The sequence below is a fragment of the Gopherus evgoodei genome, chromosome 6 (genome assembly GCF_007399415.2).
Source record: "Gopherus evgoodei ecotype Sinaloan lineage chromosome 6, rGopEvg1_v1.p, whole genome shotgun sequence".
NCBI classification, from domain to species: domain Eukaryota; kingdom Metazoa; phylum Chordata; order Testudines; family Testudinidae; genus Gopherus; species Gopherus evgoodei.
In genome coordinates this window covers 102495357-102519335 of record NC_044327.1, presented here as the reverse complement: position 1 = coordinate 102519335, position 23979 = coordinate 102495357, and the positions used below count along the sequence as shown (strand labels likewise).

Sequence of the window (23979 nt, the reverse complement as noted above, 5' to 3'; positions counted from 1 at the left end):
GAAGCTGGTACTGCTGTATATTTTCTTGACAAATTCAACATGAATCGCACAAACTTTCTAATTTACAACTTTCAGAAATCTGAATGCTTTTCAATACTGGGGTTTTCAACTTTGCAATTTAATGACAATCCTGCCTTTGGCCTTTCCTGACCTGTTGTGAAGTAAATCAGGCACACTAATGTGGACTAACAAGTCTTTTTCACACTGTTCGATCGCCCTGCATCACTTTTCTCCACTGACACAGCCTCTCTCCCACTCTCTGTCTAGCCATCCTCCCTCAAAGCAAACAAAATGGTCACTGTAACCCCCGCATTACTGCTCATTAGATCACAGGTTAGTCAAGTGGAACTGCCCGAGGTTCCCAAAGGAGAGCTATACTTCAAAAAATCTGTCCATGTCAAATGAAGAAAAAACCCCTGAGCATGGGGTCACCCAGATCAATGATCAAAAGAGACTGAGAATGGTTTGGGGGGGGGGAGAGAAAGAGGGAGAAACCTTTTTTGTTTAAAAAAAAAAAGCCTTCTGTATAATAAACCAGAATCCAAAGATGCTATGCATTTTCTTCCCCTTGACAACAAGATGCTACTTTCATTTCAACATGAAACAACTTGTTTTTGAATAGATAATGTTTTAAGCATTAAAACTGAGACTTTGTTAAACTCAAGACTATACTCTTCACAAAATAAATACAGCCAAGACAGATAGCTACAGAAAATATTTTGGATGTTTCTACCACCAGAGAGGGACAGCCTCTCAGAAATAATCCACATATTTGGTAATTAAAAAATAAAACTATACTTGAATTTCATTATGCTTCAAAATAATGGTAACATATTGGCCTCCAAAGGGGGGGAGGGGGAAATCATACAGTCACAATCATCTGAACTGTGCTTGCACATGAGACATAGCAATTACCAATGGAATTTGAAGAAATTTGCAACTATTCCAGTAACCAGTTTTTTTGTTTTTAAGTATAAAAGTTAAATGACAAAGAATTGGAAAAACAAATGAAGTCCTTTTGTACAGAAAAAAATATCCTAATTGTAAAACTGATCTAAGAGACTAAGACTTAAATAAGAGATTAATTTCATCCACTTACTCAATTTTTTTTTAAGTAGCAGCACAGACTAAACAAAATGAAGTCTATGCACAAAACTTTACATGCTAAGTAGTGAGAACTCTCCTTTCAGTTCTTTTAAGAGCGACACTAGATAGTCTGAACTTGCCCAATATTTTAGCTAAATTTGTTTTCCTATGTACTTGGCACAGCAACTGAAGAAATAACAATTTATGTTTTATCAACTAAAACAAAGTTATCACTTGGCAAAATTACATACAATCTGAAAGGGATGAACCTAAAACAACTGGTTTAAATTGAACCTTGAAGTGAAGTGATTTTTTTTTTTTTATTAAAAGGACCCACTGCACAATAATTGCCAAAGAAGCCTAGCTGACATAGTACTCCCACTACAGGAGTGGTGGCAGAGCATCTCTTACCCTCAACAGCAGCAGGAGCTCTGAGGACAACTTTTGGCAACCCTCTCTACTCCCCAGTAGGAAATGATGCAGCAAATCCCTCAGTGCTCCTATGCCAAAGAAAAAGGTACATTTCTCCTGCTCCTCTCTCCCTCTCTCTGCTCAGCCAGAGCAAAGGGGGTGGAGTGAAAGAGGAAAGATATCTACCTTGGAATCAAGTACATTCCATTAGTCTGGTAAGTGACACTTGTATTCCAAAGGTATTAGTGCACTGGAACGAAGTTACAGCGAAGCAAAACCTTCATTACAAGCAGTGAAGTTTCACTACAAAAAGAGTAGTGAAAGTATTCTGAATTATAGTGAAGCTATGCGAAATACTCCACTGCAACTGGAGTTTCTCTGGCATGGACTACATAATAAGTTGGTTCCAGTATAATTAAAGCTAACAAAGTAAGAAAGGCAAATCATAATATGAACATTATAGAAAGTGTAGTATCTTTTTACAAAGTAATTGGTTAAGTACTGGCTGATAAAACAATCCTGTATTGTCCCATCCATCTCCTGTCAATGTAAAAGATAGACAAATTATAGAATCATAGATACAGGAAAAAACTGAGACCTCTCTCAGAATTGAGAAGTAATCTCTTCTTTTCTGACCCCTATTATCCTACTCTGTGTGTATGGGTGTGGAGACGATTAGAATGAAAAGGAGGAATTTTATTACTACACTGAGGGCCTGCTTCACCACTGCAGTTCTACACCAGGGTATCAGATCATCAATTTTTATAAATAACCCTACTTGTAATTTTACCATATATTATCTTTAGAAGGGCCTAACTCATAAATACTGAAGTTACATAAGTCACTTATATCTGGATTTGATACATGTTCCCAAACGTTCATGACATATTTTCTGTGCCATGCAACTTCACTTTAGGACACACTCAGAACCTGAATAACTAAGGAAAACAAGAAATGTTTGCAAAACAGATGTTGATATAAAAGTGAGCAAATTACTTCAACCAAAAGCACTTCTAAATTATGATATTTTAGTGGTTGTTTGTCTTAGGTAAAACTAAATATATATTATTACAGGTAATAATTTAAAGAAACATACTTGTTAGAAACGTATATTGTATACGTTTGTAAGTAACAGTTTTAAATTGGCCTTGATAGTATTTAAATCAGCCCATAATCAACATATTTAATATAACAGACTACATCTTGTACTATGTCTGAAAAGTGATCAAATACCAAAAATCCTCATGTATTTTTACTTGTTTTCAAGTTTATTCAGAAGATCCTACACTAGGGTGACCAGATGTCCTGATTTTATAGGGACAGTCCCGACATTTGGGCGAGGGGGTTGGTTTTCTTTGTTTTTTTTTTTTTTTTTAATATCGGCTCCTATGTCTCACCTCTGTCTCGATTTTTCACACTTGCTATCTGGTCACCCTATCCTAACACTAATCATTCTTTCCTATCTCAAATGTAAGCCATTTTTCAAATTTCATCAGGAGATGCAAGTATACTGTTTAGTATCACACTGTAGTAACAAACTTTCAAAACATTTATTCTGAGGAAACATTTATGCTTATAAAGATTCCAACATGCCTAATGATATGTTACAGTATTAGCAAATCACCATTAAAATAATTTAATTATAGTCATAATTCTGCTTCTGGTCTTATAAAGAAGATTGTTCCCAGATGCTAGACAGCTGATAATTCACATTTCTTTCAGGGTGTATGTCTGTGTCTGCTACTGAAACACTATTCATTGTAGGATGAGATGGGAGAACGATTTCCTATTTCTGTATCAGAGTGCAATTATACACTTGATAGATTAAGTTTCAGAAGAAATAATGGACAAACACTTCCCTCAACCTCACCTTCAACACAATTCAGTACAGTCCAATTATTTACATTGTGCAAAAAAAAAGTTAGTTGGGACAGAACTACAAAACCACTGAACAATTACTAAAAACAAAAAACCTCATAATTGTGTACTTACACATTCTTTAAACTGTTAATACTCATAAAGGTGCCAGACTGACAGTTTTAGTTACTCAAGTACTTTAGCTACAGAAAAGGCACAGCCAATGCAGCCAAGAAAGGTTCTGCATGTAACCGCACAAATACAACTCAACTCTACCTTGAAGGACTAATATTACATAGGTAAATTGTCCTTTCATTTCATGTTCAATTATTCCCTGGGCTCTCTCTGGAGGTTGCCCATTAGGATGCTGCTTTGATGTTTGTGTGTGTGTGGATGTCTGAATACTAGGAATTGAGCTGAGAGTACAAACTCATTTCACATGTGGAATTGAATACCATAAGGTAGCAGTGACTTGGTCATGACTAATCTCAGGTGAATTCAGACAAATGAGCAGCCAGTGAAAATTGAACACGAAAGCATACTGAGGAAAAAGTTTAGCTTCACAAAACAAATCATTTAGCCTCTTCTGGTCAGTTAAAAATGAAAGTTTCTGACGATATAATTTAACTTTTCTTTTACCAATAATCCTGTCAAAACACTAATTAAACTGTGCTATCTTCCACTTTTTGAACTGGAAGATAGTTAGGTATTAAGTTCCATCATTTATGAATGTTGATGTTTACATTGTTGCATTCAGAGTTCATTCTACTAAAAATATAGAGAAAACTTCTGAAAATAGAGACAATTACTAAAGAAATTTTTGCTCATGCAATTTAGAGTGAAAATAATTATGAAAGAATTGCAACCAAAGAAAAAAAAGTGTCACCCAACACAGAAGTCACTTTAGGCAATACATCTGAATGGAAACTGATAGAAATAATTACATATTCTAATATGAACAATATTAAAACTGTCTTCACACTGCTTCTATAGGGCAGAGACCTCCTCATACTTTTCATCTTGGAGATAACTCATCTCATTTATTACTGCATATTTTTCAATTTTTCATTGGCCCCCAAGATTTTTTTAAAATTGCTTTATGATTCTTTAGAAAGCAATTATATAGCCACTAGTATGTCCCACTTCACATTACAATATTTGCTTATTATGAAGCCCCCTGATTTGCATGCAGAAGGAAAGACTCCTAAATATGCTACTGCATATATATAGAAAAGGTACATTTGCAAACAGTGCACCATGTTTTTATATTAATGCTAAGTATCTTTGCAAGGCTGTATTTATCAGTGTTCTTCAGGATTTCCTTAAAAGCATGCATGTTTGTAATGCTGTGCCCTATTCTAAAGGTTGTTTCCTTCGCTAGTCATAGTTCACCTTTGCTGTGAGTGCTAGTCTGAATTTTTTTTTTTTTTTTTTTTAATATAGCTGTTCAGTGTTACATCGTAGATTAAATGGGCAGTTTCTGTATTTAAGTTGTTGTATAGTTTCTGCTCTCTAGCTTGCTCTATTGTGCATTACAAACAACTTTTGGAAGCATTCTAGAAACTTCCTTCACCGATCTTTAGGAAGGCTGTTGTAATTCGTTGTCTCCAGGAACTTTCCTTCAATTCAGACTGTTGAAGACCTTTATTTCTTCATCTACAACAGCATCAGGAATTTATTCTTCAGAAGTTTGTTTGCTTGCCTAAGATTGTACAGAAGTATTGAACAATTATTAGTAAGTTACATTGCTTACCTAATCAGTGCCAGCAGTTAATTCTGATGTCATCTTTTGATCTAATGAAACTATATCTAGGATTTTATTTTCAGGAGCTTTGTTTATTTCTAAAGACTAATCAGAATGGAAACAAATTTGAAGTAGTCTCATGTTAACTGCCTGGATTTTTTAATGTCACTTTATAAGAAAGAGGTTTTGCATAGCTCAGTGTCTAATCTTATTTCAGCTCTTTCTAGTTAATTTCATTTCTCTGTTCTTCCTTCGCAACATTCTGGTTTCTTCTAACATCGTATTATTCTTCTCTTTTCTCTGTATTACTGCTTCTTTCAATATGCTCTTGATGAAGATAAGGGATAAACATCCAAATTCTTCACATTAATGGAATTGTTGGGAAAGTTTTTCCAAGATTTGAAATTTTGCATTTTGTTTGAGATCTTCAAAAAGTTACTTACATTCTGCAGCGTTAAGGTATGTCTTCACCGCACAATTAATCTTAGCTCCTACCTGGATTTTAGCCTTAGCTCCCCTTACCATCCACATAAATAAAAGTTTCTGATCTGGGTTTCAAGGTGCTTTAAAGTTCAGACTAGCTTATCCAGCTGGGGGTGAGAGTGAGAATTGGGCTCCATTTTAACTTGGTCTGGAACCTGCCTACTTTGCATTGAGAACCAGATTAAAATCACTCATACTGATAGTGCTCCAATGCCCTTCTAACCACTGCTCACGAAGGACAGACAAGTTCTCCCACAAATGACTGGGGAAAATCCTAGAGTACTGCTTCACAAAGAACCATAAGATATACTATAGACATACACACCAGTACAGAAACAGCAAGAACATAATAATGTGAGTAGGGCTTTGCACTGGAAATGCTCACACCCAGGCCAGGCTAGTCAGGGTGTTCAGACCCAGGTGCCAATCACTTATCCCCCGTCCAGACTACCCCGCCGTATCGGCGGGTTAAAATCGATTGCTCGGGGATCGATATATCGCGTCTAGACTAGACGCGATATAGCGATCCCCGAGCGCGCTTACATCGATTCCGGAACTCCATCAACCCGAACGGAGTTCTGGAATCGACACGGAGAGCCGCGGACATCGATCCCGCGCCGTCTGGATGGGTGAGTAATTCGATCTTAGATATTCGACTTCAGCTACGTTATTCACGTAGCTGAAGTTGCGTATCTAAGATTGATTTTCCTCCCCTAGTCTGGATGAGGCTTGAGGCTCTCTCTAATGCACAGTTAATCCAAGTGTTATTCTCTAACCAACTTCCTATTTATTCTTCTAACTATGCAATGATTGTGGCAAGCAGGCCACCTACTTAAAACATTCAGTTGATACTGGGCTCATACCAGTCATTGGGAAAACCATTTTCCCTCCGAGTGGAGCTAGAAGTTTCTCTTCTTGATGAAGCTGCAGGATACTGTACACTTTTATTAAGCAGTTGTAAAAGTGCTATAAATGTACATGGTTCTTTTGGTATGATTGCTGTCCTGAAAACCTTAAAATCCCAACACAGCCAGGACAAAAATAAAACCTTGAACTCTTAACTTCTATAGAAACCTCCTACCATATTCTGAAGTCTCAAAAAAGTAACTAGCTGTGCCTATTTTTAAAATAAGCCTACCTGGATAATGGCTTTAATAACTCACACCACAAGCTGATTGCATCAATATTTAGGGATCTGATTGCCCGACAATATTTATCTCAGTAGACATACAAGGGGTGATTTTAACCTATTAAGATCTAAATGGACTGTCTTCTTGTGTTGCACAGCCACAGTTAAGATCAGCAGAGGTGCTCAAGCTGGAGCTCCCTTCACTGAAAGTGGGAAGGAGCGGCAAACAAGAGATTCTCTATGAAGAATCTTCTATTTTGGAATTCGATTTCCCTATATCTGTCCAAGGCTGTATCCATCAACCTTCCAGATGCTTTGTAAGGGTCAACTTTTTGACCAGTAATTTAGGGACTTGGTGGGTTGATGGTTGTTGGGGTTTTGTTGTTTGCTTTGGGAATTATATCTGCTAGTACAGTGTTTACTTATTCATTCAAATGAGTATCTAGTACTTCTGTCCACCAGGTCCTTTATACTGATGCCCATCACTTCACTATCTGGTCACCTCATTCATATTTTAAAATGATTTAAAAACTCCTCCTTTCTAACAGCTATAAATAAGTGCTTCATTTGAATTAAGGGGGGCGGGAGTGAGGTCAAAGTAGTGAGTTTAGCTCTAGTTTTGAATGTGGTGAAGTTAGTATTTACAATTTTTCTAGAAATGAGTTTGATACCACAGGTCCCCTTTTCTGTGATAGTTGTATCTTCTATTCACAAGCATCGCCCTTTTGACTCACTACTTCACTGTTCCAGCAGAGGTCATGATTGCAGAGGTAAAGGTCATTTCTCGGGCACAACAGCAGTAGCCATTTCCAGAGTGGGCTCTGAATACCAGGATTGGCACCCTGAACTGGACTAGATATTTGTAATAATCAAGACTGGCTCCATGATCAGGTGTGCATTCAACAGAACAGGGGCTCAGTATTCTGGTCATTTGCTGTATCTATTTGGCCATAGCAGTTAGTAGTCTCTGGGCACCTGATGCAGTGAATCAACTTCACACTTCCAGGTGGATCTCTTTCCCACGCTAGGAAAAGCTTACAGAGAACGGAGCTCTGTAAAGTGCTTTCTTCAGTCTTGCCTAAATTCAGCTTTAGGACCTTTGATAGGCAAACTGACAATGCAGCTCTGTGCAGTGTAAAACCACTTCACCTTCTGCATAGAACGCTTCAGTTTTCATCCTGCTTTGTTCTTTATGTGAGCTACTGCTGGAGAATCATTTGCTGAAATTACAGTTTAGCCCATCATTTTCTTACAACATTCTAGCAGAGCAGAATGGCGGTCACATCTTCATGCAGCTAATGCTATATTTTCTCTCGAGTTTAATTTTCTAAGGTCAAGCTGCTGTTCAAAGCAACTCTCCACCCTTTTGTTTATGATCATTCTGACTTGATGATCAGTTGATAGTTCTTCTACAGAAAAACTGATTTTCTTCCCATTACTAGAGAGAGGCACACCTCTACAGAAAGATGAATTGGTAGTGAATGAAGCTGAAGACACGGCTCTGCACTGCATAACAAACAAGTCCTGGAGTTCAGCCTGTCCCGTGTGACTAGCTCAAATAGTAAAATTACCAGGCAGAGTGCCAATTTCTAGCTATTAACTTTCTTGTGACACAAAGATCTGCCAAAGATTTTGAGTGAAACCAGCACACTCTACTGGGATAGGGAGTTTGCTTTAAAAGACACCTGAGACGTCCAGATGGCATTGCTTACAGGGAAATTATCTGTGGGTATAGTTTGGGGGGCGGTGGGGGGGGGGGGAGATCGGCAGCCTAATGGCTGGTTCTTACCTTAGTTGAGTGCCTTTTCACAGAAAGAGAGCCAACTGCTGCTTATCTGCCAGCATAAAGTTGTATTTAATACTATACACTCTAGAGATACCAAACAACCTAAAAATATTTTCTCATTTAAGATAATAGCAGTTCTTTATATAAACATGGAAGCATTTTTTCATATATTCTCTCGAAAACATTTATTGAAACTCAGACATTTCTAATCATGCTATTATAATTCCTGAAGTATTAGTTTAAAATAGAGTCTTTCTTTCGAGTTTCAAATAGCTATAGGTGCTGTATATCCAAAAAAGAATAAAATTAAACCTCATCAGCTCAGTATATACCACCCTCTCAATTTTTCATGCACCTCTGCAACTGCTATCTAAAAAAAGGTTACTAACCTTTCTCTGTCACTGTTTTTTGAGATTTTTGCTCATGTCCATTCCAATATAGGTGTGCATGCATGTGCACTGTCTCCAGAAGTTTTTCCCTTGAGTGGTATCCGTCGGGTCAGCTCTGTGCCCCTTGATGTGGTGCCCTCATGACGCAGTATATAGAAACCTGCCAACCCGCTGCCCTCCCAGTTCCTTCTTGCTTGCAACTCCAACAAGGGGTAGAAGGATGGGTTTTGGAATGGGCATGAGCAACATCTCAAAAAACAACAGTTACAGAAAGGTTAGTAACTATTTTTTTCCTTTGAGTGCTTGCTCATGTCCCTTCCAACATAGATGACTACCAAGCAGTTACCCTAGTGGATGGTTCGGAGTTCCAATGGGGGGTATCCCATCCCTCGTCACTGATCTTGGCCAAGGAACTGACCCCTATTCTGACGTGGATGGTGGAGAAGCTTGTCCTTCTGAAGCCACTGAATATAAACGTCTCAACTGGGGTCCTGGAAACTGTTGTAGCATCCAAGAGTTTGATATTGGCCATTGCATTGGCATCTGGTTTTGGCGCCATTTCCTGTACCTTGTCCAGTGCTCGGGGCCTGTAGCTGGACCTGAGTCTACTCCTCTATAAAGTACAGGACTCAGCCTCAGTCTCATTCAGGAGAATCACTCCTGGGAGACCACAGCAGCACGGTGCCCATCAGCACCAGCAAGCAGTGCCCCGATGAAAGAAGAGCAGTGCCACTGCATCATTGTTTCTTATTTGGCATTGACGATGGTGAGCAGTGCCAAGGAGTCGATGCCAGGGAGGTCTTGTGCACCGGGGAAGAATGACGAAACTGGGAATCTTTTGCATTTGTTGCAGAGTCTTTTCCCAATGCCAGGGAAGTGGAGCACTGCTGTGCCTCTCTCAGCAACACCAGGGCATTCCTGACCAACACTGAGGTGGTCGGTGCTGCTTCCCCTTGCAGCTCCAAGGAGGGGGGGATGAAGTGCCGCCTCCATCAGGAGGAAGTTTAGCCTATTGTCCCTTTCCTTCTTGGCCGTAGGGCTAAAGTTCTTACAGATATGGCATTGTTCCTGTACCTGTGGTTCTCCAAGGCACTTGAGGCAACTATCATTTAGCGTCACTCACTGGCATTGGTTTGTGACATGACGCACATTGTTTGAAGCCCTGGGATCGAGGCATGTCCTGGAGTCTAGGGCCGGCTAGCCCGCAGGGAACCTACTACTATACTAACTACTTAACTGTTGCTCTAACTATTATTTAATGTAATAACTATGTACAATTTTATTTACAGAAGTCCACTGAGAAGAACACTTGGAAGTGCAAGAGACCAGCAATGTTTCGGTGACCATCATGAGCGGTAAGAAGGAACTGAGTAGGCAGCGGGTCAGCAGATTCCTGTATACTGCACTATGAGGGCACCATTCCAAAGGGTGCAGGAACTAACCTGAACGGTACCACCGAGGGAAAAACTTTCAGTGATGGTGAACAGAAGCACGTGCACACCTACATTGGAATGGACATGAGGAAGCACTCGAAGAATAAAATACCATTTTTTCATCATTTGAAAGTTTACTCAGAAAGGCTCTTTCAGACTGTTCATGTAATAGAAACTCCACTCTATGTAAAAACATAAATCAAATCAAAAGGTTCTACCATTCTGCATAAATGGAATTTAAATCTCTTGAAACCTTCAGTGATTTACAATTGGCATTATTGGTCAACAGTTTATTTAAATGCATTGCATTTCAGATAACTGAAGAACTGACCTAAATGTTTATATGCTCCATTACTTCATATTTTCTACCGTGACATAGTTTTGGGTTTGGTAACTGGTACAAGGTGACTGGCCCCTTTAAGGAGAGATGGGGCCAGTCTCACTGGTACCATAATTGTTAGCTGCTTCCCAGTCTAAGAGGGGAAAATGGTATTAAGGAGAGTTGGGTGATAGAATAATGGAGGCACCCAGACTTTTTAAAAGGATATATCAGTCTAAGAGTGGAACCACATGGAGCAGGCAAGCTCCTGGGGCAGGACCTAAGACAGGGTCTACAGGAGGCTGGATATTCTAAGGGACTAACGTGGGGGACAGTGCTCTATACAAGGGCAGGGATGGATACAAGGAAGAGAGCCCAGAAGGGGCTGAAAAAGATACTCCAGGGGAATCAGCTTGGAGGCCATATGCTCTATCCTAGAGCCAGAAAGACTTGCACAGGTAGCCCAGAAAGGGGCTGGGAACAGCACTCAGCAGGTGGGCTGAAGAGCAGCCCTTGAAGAGCAGAAGGACCTTTTTGTTTGTTGGCACTTTTTTAGCTGGACTTTAGCTACCGCGGAAGGTATTATGTTTTGTCTGTGACTTGGCCAGAGGACTGAGCCATATCTCCAGCACAGAAAGGTATGTGGAAAGCTGAGAAGACCCACCACGAGGAAAGAAACTGAGGTACGGCGTGCCTCTTGTGTCACATGCAACCAATAGGGGGTGTCAGAGTGCAGTCAAGCCCCATAACAGCAACCTTCTGCAAGACATTTAACTGCTTCTCCATAGGACTCTGGTGGGCAAAACTGAAGTAATATGGACTGCACAATTTCACCAACAACTTCAATATCCCAGAAGTCCAGAAAAAGGATAACAGCATGACAAATACTAAACACTCTTAACACCACACAACATCCTATTACCTCTGAGCTGCATTACAAAAATCTGAACAGGGAATAACAAAGAACACTTGTCCTTAATCAAAAATAATGAACACCATAAACATCCTCCCTCACCAATAAGGCTTATGGGGAAAAACGTACGTTAACTAAGTAAACTGCTCTGGAAACATATAGACTATATGTATAAACCAATGTATTGATATTTGTGTGACTGATCTATGCTTCCAGTTGTTAGGTAACTGTCTTCAATTATTTTAATCTGTAAATGTTTACATTTCCCAATTAAGGCATATTTCCAACACATTTCATTGAAAATAAGTAACAGCTGATCCCTATATAACTAATTATTTTAATTTACAGTAATGTTTGGTATCTTAATTTAACAGATGGGTTATCTTAAGATGTGCTTACTGAACTATCAAATAAGATTTCATTAAAATTATGTTCTACACAATATACTGTGCCTTTATATCCACATTACTCAGTTTAGATTGCTTTTAAAAACCGATTAGTAGCTATTTGAAAAAAAACTGAGATGCATGTTCCTACCACAGTGGTATCAAAACAAATTACAAATATATTTGACATTGGGAGATACAGTATATAGCATACAAGCAGACGGCTGAAAATCCAAAAAAAGACGTCTAGTTTTTAAAATATCAACTTAATTTATCATTTATATGATGAAATGTCCAATTTTTATAAAAATTTAGATTTGAAAAAGCCAGGAAGTGAAACAGAGCCACAATTAGCAACTGAGTAAGGGAAAACAGGATTACTTTTATTGGCTACTATTTCATAAAATTTCCCCAGATCTCTTAAATAACTTCAGAACTTAAGTACGTTCTCCTATGGGGGGATGTAAAACAAATTAGGTACACTTACATTTCAGTACAAGTAACGAGATCTACTGTATACTTTTACAAATTCTCATTACATAGTTTTTGAATTAAATTACTCATGGCTTTGCTTTTTAACACTATGGACATTTACTTTGTGCAGTGCTGCTTTTGATTGTAATGTGTAGAGAAAAATGTTTAATAAAAGAAAAAACTTAACATGTTGGAAATCTCTAGCAATTGCATCTCCCCAAAGTGAATACAACAAACATCTGTTGCTGAAGTTGCTTGGCTCTTGAATAGTTTTGTAAAGAATTTTTGCTGCAGATAAATATTTGTTCATATTTCCACTGTACATCATTCAGTTCTTAAACATTTTGTTTAATTACACTGCAAGTGGTCCTTTTAGGTATATTACAGAAAGGGAAACTACGCAGTCTACAAGACTCCACATGTCCTTAGAAACCTCAATATGTTGCCTTTGCCCTGTAAATTATACTTAAATTTAGTGCATAACTGCATAAAGAGCAAGACAAAGAGTTTTGCACAAACATTCATATTATTGAACAATTACATTTCTTTTATTTTAAAAAATATAAGTTCAAAATATATTTTAAAATTATCTGCTTGAAATCAGTAATGATCTAATGATAATTCAGCATCCCATTTCTTTTGTTTTACTTTTTCCAAAATCAGTAATAAAAGTAAAGTGAATTCTTTAAAGGAAGCAGTTAATCCTCTGTTTCAATAACTGTGTAATTCATTGTGTAATGTCTGTATTTTTTATTCAGTAAGCACAGAACATAAATGTTCTCAGGAACAAGTAACTGATAAGCTTTTATGCCTGTCTCTTTACATTAACCATAATACTCCTTATTCGATTAGTTTTCTATTATTCTTCTATAAAGTCAACTATTTCAGCAGAAACGTACAGTCCATTCTCAATATGCTTTTCCGCAAAGTTTGTATTAGTTGTGTATTTCAAACAAAATTCTTATGTTTACAAGTTTCACCCAAGACTCAACATTAACAGGTAGTCAAGGCTTAATTTGAAAGAAAAATACAAATAATTATGTTTAAAACATACTGTACAAATGTGTCATGTTACAGTTCTACTGGAAGCACATAGAATAAAATGGTTATTCACCTTTCATAACTGTTGTTCAAGATGTGTTGCTCATGTCCATTCCAATTAGGTGCACGCACCGTATGCATAGTCATCAGAAAGCTCTTCCCCTAGCAGCACCCGTAAAGTCAGCTGTGGAGCCTGCTGGAGTGGCGCCTTCATGGCACTCAATATATGATCCTGCTGACCCGGCGCCTCCTCAGTTTCTTCTTTTTGGTTACTCTGACAGAAGGGAAGGTAGGCGGGTTTGGAATGGATATGAGCAACACCTCTAGAAGAACAACAGTTACAAAAGGTGAGTAACCATTTTTCTTCGAGTGATTACTCATATAGGTTCCAATTAGGTGACTCCCAAGCCTTACCTAGGTGGTGGGGTTAGAGTTAAGGAAATGCTGATTGTAGAACTGCTCTGCTGAAAGCCGTGTCATCTCGGGTATGCAGGACGATGGCGTAGTGAGAGGTGAAGGTATGCACCAAGGACTAAGTTGCTGCCCTGCAGATTTCTTGGACTGGGACCTGGGCCAAGAACGCTGATGACAAGGCCTGGGCCCTTGTGGAGTGTGCCATAAGAGTCGGGGGGCAGTATTTTGGCAAGCTCGTGGCACATGCGGATGAATGATGTGATCCAGAAAGATATTCTTTGAGATGAGACTGGGAGCCCTTTCATCTGGTCTGCCACCGTTAGGGACCGCTGGTTCAACTTTCTGAATGGCTTAGTGTGCTCAGTGTAGAAAACTAGTGCTCGTTGAACATCGAAGGAGTGTAGCCTCTGCTCTCGGTTACTGGCATGAGGCTTAGGGTAAAAGACAGGTAGGAAAATGTCTTGACTGGTGTGGAAGTGTGACACCCCCCTGGGGAGAAAAGCCAGGTGCAGTCTGACTTGCACCTTATCGTTGTGGAACACTGTGTAACGTGGGTCAGAGGTGAGGGCCTTCAGCTCAAGACACCCTCCTCGCAGACATAATGGTGACCAGGAAAGCTACCTTCCAAGACAGATACAGGAGAGAGCAAGTTGCCAGTGGTTCAAACGGGGGCCACATGAGCCTGGAGAGGATCAGGTTAAGGTCCCACCCAGGGATGGGCTGCCGGATCTGGGGATGTAGGTGGTTCAAACCTTTGAGGAAGTGACCAGCCACATGGTTAGCAAAGGTGCATTGACCAGACCCTCTTGGGTGGAAAGCTGAGATAGCAGCGAGGTCTACCTTTATGGAGGATGCCACCAGGCCTTGCTGTTTCAGGTGTAGGAGGTACTTCAAGATGAGAGGTACAGGTCCTCAGTGAGTAAGTCGGGGAGGAGAGGTAACGTTGCTGGTGCATCCACCGACAGCCTCTGTAATGTCATGTACCAGTGTTGTTGAGGCCATGCTGGAGCTATCAGAATTACCTTTGCCCCCTCTCTCCAGACCATGAGCGGGAACGGGGGAAAGACAGAGCAGGCAACCTCTCCAGGGTAGCAGGAATGCATCTGTGAGTGAGCCTGGGCTGTGACCATGGAAGGAGAAGAACATTAGGCACTTTTTGTTGCATCGTGTGGCAAACAGGTCAACCTGGGGAAATCCACACCTTTGGAAAATGAAGTGTATGACATCCAGCCGGATGGACCACTTGTTCGTGCGGAAGGACCTGCTGAGATGGTCCTCCAGTGTGTTATGAACTCCTGGTAAAAAGGACCCCTACAGTCAAAGGGCCTCCTGGCATAGGGGAGAGGAATGGGCTCCATCCTGCTTGTTGATGTAAAACATGGTGGTGGTGTTTTCCATTACAACTACTATGCACTGGCCTTATATTCAAGCCTGGAAGGCCTGGCAAGCTAGGCACACATCCCTCAGCTCCTTGATGTTGATATGTAGGGACAGCTTGTCCTGCGACCACAGGCTCTGTGTCTGGAGGTCCCCCAGATGCGCACCCATCCCAGAGCTGACGCGTCCATAACCAGGGACAAGGAAGGTTGAGGCTTGTGGAAGGGGACTCCTTCACACATCACTTGAGGGTTGAGCCACCAGTGGAGGGACATGAGGACTTGCGTGACCACTGAATTCAAGCTGTCGTGCACCGAGCAGTAGGCCAAGGCAAGCCGTGCCTACAAAGGTCTGAGCCGCAGCGTGGTGTGCCAGGTCACGTTAGTGCAAGCAGCTATGTGGCCAAGAAGACTCAGGCACCCCCTTGCTGTTGTGCTTGGGAATTTCTGGAGGCTTTGAATTATGTCTGTGATGGCTCTGAATCAGGTCTCCGGCAGAAGGGCTTGCACCTGAATGGAGTCTAACACTGCCCCAGTGAATTCTATTCTTTGGGTTGATTCTAAGGTTGACCTCCCCAAGTGGAGAAGGAGACCCAGTCATTTGAACATCTACCTGACCCAACGGATTTGGGACTGCACCCATGCCCTGGTGTGGCCCCTGAGCAGCCAGTAGTCGAGGTAGGGATATACTTGCACCTGTCCTTGACGGAGGAAAGCAGCCATGACCGACATGCACTTGATGAACCCTCAGAGCTGTTGAGAGGCTGAATGGTAGGAGAGTGAATTGGTAATGCTCGTGGTTGACCATGAAGCATAGGAAGCGCCTTGTGCATTGGACAAATAGCTATGTAGACGCACGAATCCTTCATGTCGAGGGCAGCATACCAGTCTCCCAGATCCAGGGAGAGGATAATAGTGCCCAAGGAGAGCATATGGAACTTCAACTTTACCATGAATTTGTTGAGCCCGCACAGATCTAGAATGAGTCTAAGACCCTCCCCCCCTTTGTCCTTGGGGGATTAGGAAGTATTGGGAGTAGAATCTCTTGCCCCCTAGCTCCTGAGGAACCTCCTCCACTGCTCCCACGGTGAGGAGCGCCTGCACCTCCTGGATAAGGATTTGCTCATGAGAGGGATCCCTGGAGAAGGATGGGAAAGGGGAGTGGGAGGGAAGGTAGGAGCAGAACTGGGGAGAGTATCCCACTTCCACCATGTGGAGGACCCAGCAATCTGACATTATTTGGGACCAATCATGGTAGAAGCAGGACAGACGATTCAAAAAGGATGGGGAAGAATCCAGGAATGAGGCTGGTGCACAGTCTTCGGGTACACCTTCAAAAGCCCTGCTTGGAACTGGATGATGGTTTGGTTGGGCCCTGGCCGGAAGCGGGGTTGGAAGGCTTCCTTCTGCCATTCCTGCTGCTCCTCCTGTAAAATTTCTGCCTTGGCTAAGGAGGGTAGGAGTACTGCTGAGGCTATTGGGGCTTGAAATGCTTCCATTGTGTTGCTGGGGTGTGCATACCCAAAGATTTCATAGTAGCCCTTGAGTCTTTTAGGCTATGCAGCCAAGAGTCAATCTGCTCCACAAACAGGGCCTGCCCCATCAAAAGGCAGGTTCTGCATTGTCTGTTGAACCTCGGGCGGTAGGCCCAAGGCCTGCAACTATGAGGTGCACCTTATGGTGATACCAGAGGACAAGGTGCATGCCGCCAAGTCCACAGCGTCCTGTGAGGCCCGTAAAGAGGTGCATGCCACCGCTTTGCCCTCCTCCACTATCACTCCAAACGCCTGCCTGGACTCAGTTGGCACCAGCTCCTTGAAACTGAGCATCGAGTTCCAGGAGTTGATGTTATACCAGCTCAGAATTGCCTGCTGAGTGGCAATCGTGAGCTGAAGGCCCCCTGTGGAGTACACCTTACGTCCGAACAGATCCAGGCATTTGGCCCCCTTGGACTTAGGCACTGGAGCTTGTTGCTTTCTCATTTACTGCCACAACCACCAAGGAACAAGGCTGTGGGTGCGTAAAGAGATATTCATGCCCCTTCAATGGCACAAAGTATTTCCTCTCAACACCCTTGGCAGTGGGAGGGATAAAGGCCGGGGTCTGCCAGATGATTGGCCAGTACAGTTTTTATGAGGGGCAGAGCCACTGTTGAAGAACCCTCTGAGTATCTAGATCCCGCATCCAAGTCCAAAGACCGGGATTGGGACCGTGACGGCCAGGGTGGTGCCAAGTAGAGCTGATCTGGCGAGTAGCTCTGCAAGGCTGTAGCTGCCTGGGATCTCTGAGCAGTGTTGCGGACAGTGCTGGGTCTGGAACTTGCTGTGCGATGGGGATCAATGCATGGATTAGCGTCGTGACCGGGAATGCTGGCGCAACCTGGAGCGGTGCCAGGATTGCGAGCGGCGCTGGGAAAAAGCAGTCAGGACAGAGAGTAAATCCCCCAGCCCAACTGCTAAGTACTAATATGAACTAAAAATTAAACTAACTAATATGTATAAAGAACAGAAAATAAAATGAGGCTAGGGAAACAGGGTAGAATTTGCTAAACAAGATGCCACAGTTCCAACGAGCGTCACTGGAGGTAAAAAGGAACTGAGAAGACACTGGATTGGTAGAGTTATATATTGAACACCATGAAAGCACCACTCCAGGGGGCTCCACAGCCAAATGAACGGGTGCTGCTAGGGGAAAAAAAGCTTTCCGATGACTGCGCATGCAGCGCGCGCACACTTAATTGGAATGGTTATGAGCAATCACTCGAAGAACAACTGCTATTGACACCACATATATAATTATGGAGAGAAGAACAGAAAGTGGGGGGAGAGGAGTGGGAGGAGAGGGTCCTGAAAAAAAGAGGATGGAGAACGATAAATCTTGGCCCTAATCCCACAACTGGATCTGTGCAGGCCCAAAGGTACGCCAACAAATATCCAATTGTAGGATGGGATCCACTTCTCTAACTCACTGTAAAGCTAAATCTTCATAGCAGAGTACAGACATAGCATGAAGAGACTTCATCTTCTACAAACATGTCATACGTATAAGCATTGTAGGCTGAATATTCAAGTAGCAGAACTTATAATCAAAAGCTTCTGTCAATACATATCTATACCACACCTTTAAGAGAAAGCTATACTCCACTTTGTTTTAAAAAGATATATTTAAAGCATTAGAGTGCATATTAGAGGGAAAAAAGTGGGGGAAAAAACCTTTTAAACACAAAGTAGAATCAACTTCCTTTATGTGAAAGGTAAAGTACAGTATCTTAACATCATGTTGTTATGACTGAGAACACAATTTACTACACTACTGAAACAACGTTAAAAAAATCCTACACACAAAAATCTATTTTATAATAAACAGTTGTTAGAGATCAATAGTTGTTCCTTGTTTCTCATCCTTCTTGTAACCATTAAAATCCTCCAATCCAAATCTGAGAGGGAGGAAAAGGTAGTTTTTCTCTCTCTCTTCTTATCTTTAGTAGATCACATTCTACTTACGGCATGTTTGTGCCACATTAAAAATCAGGGCCAAGGATTTCAAAAGCAAGTGCCTCAAGGTTTGGTTTCTAAATAAACGTGCATGCCTGTTTTAGAACAGTGATGACCACCCAGCTGTACCTGGGGACATAGTGCCATTTTAAAGATAACAAGGTTTCGGAAATGAATATTGCACGGCTGAACCCAAGGTGCTCAGCACTTTTGAATAATCATACTACTTATTTAGCTGCACCTAACATTAGCCAGTCATTATTAAAAATTTTGCCCCTGAATAGGGTTGTCAATATTGGTTAGATGTATTCCTGGAGGTTTCATCATATAACATAATCTTTAATTCCTGGAGACTCCAGAACAATCCTGAAGGGTTGACATCCCTACCCTGAATCATATATAATCTGATTCAATTTGTCTCCTCAATTCTATTCCTGGATCAGCCATTATCTTGCTGCATCTTCTGGGGTTTGTACGATTGTGTAGCTCAGTTTACCTTTATGTAACATGGATATACACTAATTACAATTTCAGAGTAGAGTAAAGCTTGATTTTTGTATAAATTTCAAGTATTCTTACACTGCAACCTCAATTACCTAAGCCTCATTTATTTTCGGCACCTCATATTAAAAGTGGCATTGCATCCCCAGATATTGTTTACATTAAAAACTATACCGCTTGTCTGACTCTAACCTGAATAGCATTCATATTCTCCATTCCGTTTGGCTGAGGAGATGTGTGACATGAGATAATGTTGGACCGTTCAGGATGAATGCAGGTACTATGCTGCACAAATAGTAGCTGGTGTAGTGTGGATAAAGGGCTTTTGCATCCCGCTTCACCAGTATTTGTTGCAAGTTCATATTATTTTTGAAAAAAAATAATGCACAAAAAAGTAAGATTTTCAATATGACAGCAAAATACTCCAATGATGATACTAAAGCAGTTTTGACTTTACGGTAATGAAAACCTTCATTCACAGGACAAACCTTCATTTCACATAAACCTTTTATCGTGCAGAGCGCCTTAACCCTCTTACACAAAGAAGAAGATTGCATAGTTGGTTGCACTTCAGCATAACTATAAGCTTGGCTGAAATTTTGTTCAAAATACACTGCTTCCTACAATATTTTTTAAAAAACAGAGCTTCTTATGGAACAAAACACTATTCTCAACACTACTGCTGTAAAACAGCACACAAGACAACTAAAATATAAACATTTTTCAGCAACTGCTAATAGTACTGAGTGCTGAATTTACTGAATGGAACAATTAAAGTATTCTCTGTATGATCACTGCAAGTTAGGCAAGGATATCACATCTTAGATTAGGAAATTCAAAATAGGACTTCTGAATAAGAATTACAACTTGACTCCCATGTCAGTGGGTAGCAGAAAAGAAAAAAGCTTTTACATAAAAGTTACACACGGTTGCAAGCATAATATATTGCTTTAAGCAATGGTGAAGACTAAGATAATAGGGATAGTGCTAAGAAGAATAAAAACAAAAATCAACATTAAACTAATAGCAAAAAAAGAACAAACAAAACAAAACACATTCCCAGTAGCTTTTCGTAAAAGCAGTTAGAAACGTCTTTTCTCCCTTAAGCAAAAGAAGGTGAAAGCAGGAGTATTATATTCATATCCAGTTCTTTTACAGGTTCTGCTCTCCAAGAAGACTAAGAACATATAGTGTGATCAGCACAAAATGCACTTGAATAATGATGTGCTTTCTATCGTGGGGTGCAGACGGACAAGATGCTGCCATGTTAACATACCTCTTGCACTGAGCGAGCTGCTGGCTTGTCTTGATGATTGGCCAATATTAAAAATGGTAGAGTACATAACTGTGGGTGCTGAAGAGCAGAATGTAGTTCATTCCTCGCCGTTTCTAGATCATCTTCCGAGGAGGCACTGTCTAATACAAATATTACCCCTTGGGATCCTTGGTAGTAACGACTCCAGTACTTCCTAATAGTGTCAGCCCCTTTCAAAACAATAATGAAAACTAATTAAAAACATGAAAAGTTAAATAGATCAAAATTTCCTGCCAGATAACAACTCTACCACTTAGAATGGATTAAAGCAATGGGACAAATTTTGTCTTTACTATACATTCTGTGCAAACCACTGAAATCAAGAACATTATTTGTCAGTAAGGGCAGAATTTAGTTGTCCTTTCTCTAAAATTTTCCGCTTAATTAACTAGCCATCAATCTCTAATCCAGCTTCAGTGCCACCTAATCCCACACCTTTCCACTTATAAATAATGGTCCCTCTTCCCATTTTTACTGTTGTCCCACTTGTTCCTCTTACCACAGCTCCACAGTTTCATCATGTGATGGTGCATGCTGGGCCCTTTGAGGCCCCTTGCTGGAGGTCTTGTGGTCCTATCACACCCCACCCCAGAAACGGAGCAGTGAAGGTGGGTCCTCCAGGACTGCCTGGAAGGGCTACAGGAAAGCAGCCAATCAGAGTGCAGCAGACTCAGTTAAAAGGAGCTGTAGGGTCTGAGTAAGTCAGATCTTGGCTGGGACCGAAGACTGAGGACCACCATCCAAAGCCCAAGATTTGTGGTGATGGGGGACTTCAACTATCCAGATATATGTTGGGAAAATAACACCGCGGGGCACAGACTCACCAATAAGTTCCTGGACTGCATTGCAGACAACTTTTTATTTCAGAAAGTTGAAAAAGCTACTAGGGGGGAAGCTGTTCCAGACTTGATTTTAACAAACAGGGAGAAACTTGTTGAGAATTTGAAAGTAGAAGGAAGCTTGGGTGAAAGTGATCATGAAATCATAGAGTTTGCAATTCTAAGGAAGGGTAGGAGGGAGTACAGCAGAATAGAGACAATGGATTTCAGGAAGGCGGATTTTGATAAGCTCAGAGAGCTGATAGGTAAGGTCCCATGGGAATCAAGACTGAGGGGAAAAACAACTGAGGAGAGTTGGCAGTTTTTCAAAGGAATACTATTAAGGGCCCAAAAGCAAGCTATTCCGATGGTTAGGAAAGATAGAAAATGTGGCAAACGACCACCTTGGCTTAACCACGAGATCTTGCGTGACCTACAAAATAAAAAGGCGTCATATAAAAAATGGAAACTAGGTCAGATTACAAAGGATGAATATAGGCAAATAACACAGGAATGCAGAGGCAAGATTAGAAAGGAAAAGGCACAAAATGAACTCAAACTAGCTATCGGAATAAAGGGAAACAAGAAGACTTTTTATCAATACATTAGAAGCAAGAGGAAGACCAAGGACAGGGTAGGCCCACTGCTCAGTGAGGAGGGGGAAAACAGTAACGGGAGCCTTGGAAATGGCAGAGATGCTTAATGACTTCTTTGTTTCGGTCTTCACTGAGAAGTCTGAAGGAATGTCTAATATAGTGAATGCTTACGGGAAGAGCGTAGGTTTAGAAGATAAAATAAAAAAAGAGCAAGTAAAAAATCACTTAGAAAAGTTAGATGCCTGCAAGTCACCAGGGCCTGATGAAATGCATCCTAGAATACTCAAGGAGTTAATAGAAGAGGTATCTGAGCCTCTAGCTATTATCTTTGGGAAATCATGGGAGACGGGGGATATTCCAGAAGACTGGAAGGGGGCAAATATAATGCCCATCTATAAAAAGGGAAATAAAAACAACCCAGGAAACTACAGACCAGTTAGTTTAACTTCTGTGCCAGGGAAGATAATGGAGCAGGTAACTAAAGAAATCATTTGCAAACACTTGGAAGGTGGTAAGGTGATAGGGAATAGCCAGCATGGATTTGTAAAGAACAAATCGTGTCAAACTAATCTGATAGCGTTCTTTGATAGGATAACGAGCCTTGTGGATAAGGGAGAAGCAGTGGATGTGATATACCTAGACTTTAGTAAGGCATTTGATACGGTCTCGCATGATATTCTTATAGATAAACTAGGAAAGTACAATTTAGATGGGGCTACTATAAGGTGGGTGCATAACTGGCTGGATAACCATACTCAGAGAGTAGTTGTTAATGGCTCCCAATCCTGCTGGAAAGGTATAACAAGTGGGGTTCTGCAGGGGTCTGTTTTGGGACCGGTTCTGTTCAATATCTTCATCAACGATTTAGATGTTGGCATAGAAAGTACGCTTATTAAGTTTGCGGACGATACCAAACTGGGAGGCATTGCAACTGCTTTGGAGGACAGGGTCAAAATTCAAAATGATCTGGACAAATTGGAGAAATGGTCTGAGGTAAAGAGGATGAAATTCAATAAAGATAAATGCAAAGTGCTCCACTTAGGAAGGAACAATCAGTTTCACACATACAGAATGGGAAAAGACTGTCTAGGAAGGAGTATGGCAGAAAGAGACCACAAGCTTAATATGAGTCAACAGTGTGATACTGTTGCAAAAAAAGCAAAGGTGATTCTGGGATGCATTAACAGGTGTGTTGTAAACAAGACACGAGAAGTCATTCTTCCGCTTTACTCTGCACTGGTCAGGCCTCAGCTGGAGTATTGTGTCCAGTTCTGGGCACCGCATTTCAAGAAAGATGTGGAGAAATTGGAGAGGGTCCAGAGAAGAGCAACGAGAATGATTAAAGGTCTTGAGAACATGACCTATGAAGGAAGGCTGAAGGAATTGGGTTTGTTTAGTTTGGAAAAGAGAAGACTGAGAGGGGACATGATAGCAGTTTTCAGGTATCTAAAAGGGTGTCATCAGGAGGAGGGAGAAAACTTGTTCACCTTAGCCTCCAATGATAGAACAAGAAGCAATGGGCTTAAACTGCAGCAAGAGAGATTTAGGTTGGACATTAGGAAAAAGTTTCTAACTGTCAGGGTAGTTAAACACTGGAATAGATTGCCTAGGGAAGTTGTGGAATCTCCATCTCTGGAGATATTTAAGAGTAGGTTAGATAAATGTCTATTAGGGATGGTCTAGACAATATTTGGTCCTGCCATGAGGGCAGGGGACTGGACTCGATGACCTCTCGAGGTCCCTTCCAGTCCTAGAGTCTATGAATCTATGAATCTATAAGATGGAGAAACTCTTCAGGCAAGGAGACTTGGGGGAGGCCCTGCTCAAGCAGGGAACAGACAGAGAACCCAAGAAGGTGATGGGACCAAGTGGAAAGCTGCCTGGGGAATAGCCGCAGCGACCAAGTAAAGCAAGCAGTACATGGCTGCTGTCTACAGGGTCTCAGGTTTGGGATCCAGGATCCCCCTGGCCACTGGAGAAGTGGCCTAAGCCACGAGGAAGGGATAAGACACTT

The 23979-nt window shown here is 41.2% G+C and overlaps 1 protein-coding gene across 13 annotated transcripts in view; it reads right to left on the bottom strand.

The window, feature by feature from the left end:
- The window catches only part of ARL15 (ADP ribosylation factor like GTPase 15), a 322749-nt gene that overhangs the window by 140319 nt on the left and 158451 nt on the right, over positions 1 to 23979 (bottom strand). For all 13 annotated transcript variants that reach the window (XR_004000954.1, XR_004000951.1, XR_004000952.1 and 10 more), the window contains one exon: positions 20513 to 20721. Coding sequence is in view for 6 of the 13 variants with exons in the window: in XM_030567017.1 (XP_030422877.1) it covers positions 20513 to 20721 (209 nt within the window). In the remaining 7 variants the exon portion in view is untranslated. The remainder of the gene's footprint in view (positions 1 to 20512; positions 20722 to 23979) is intronic.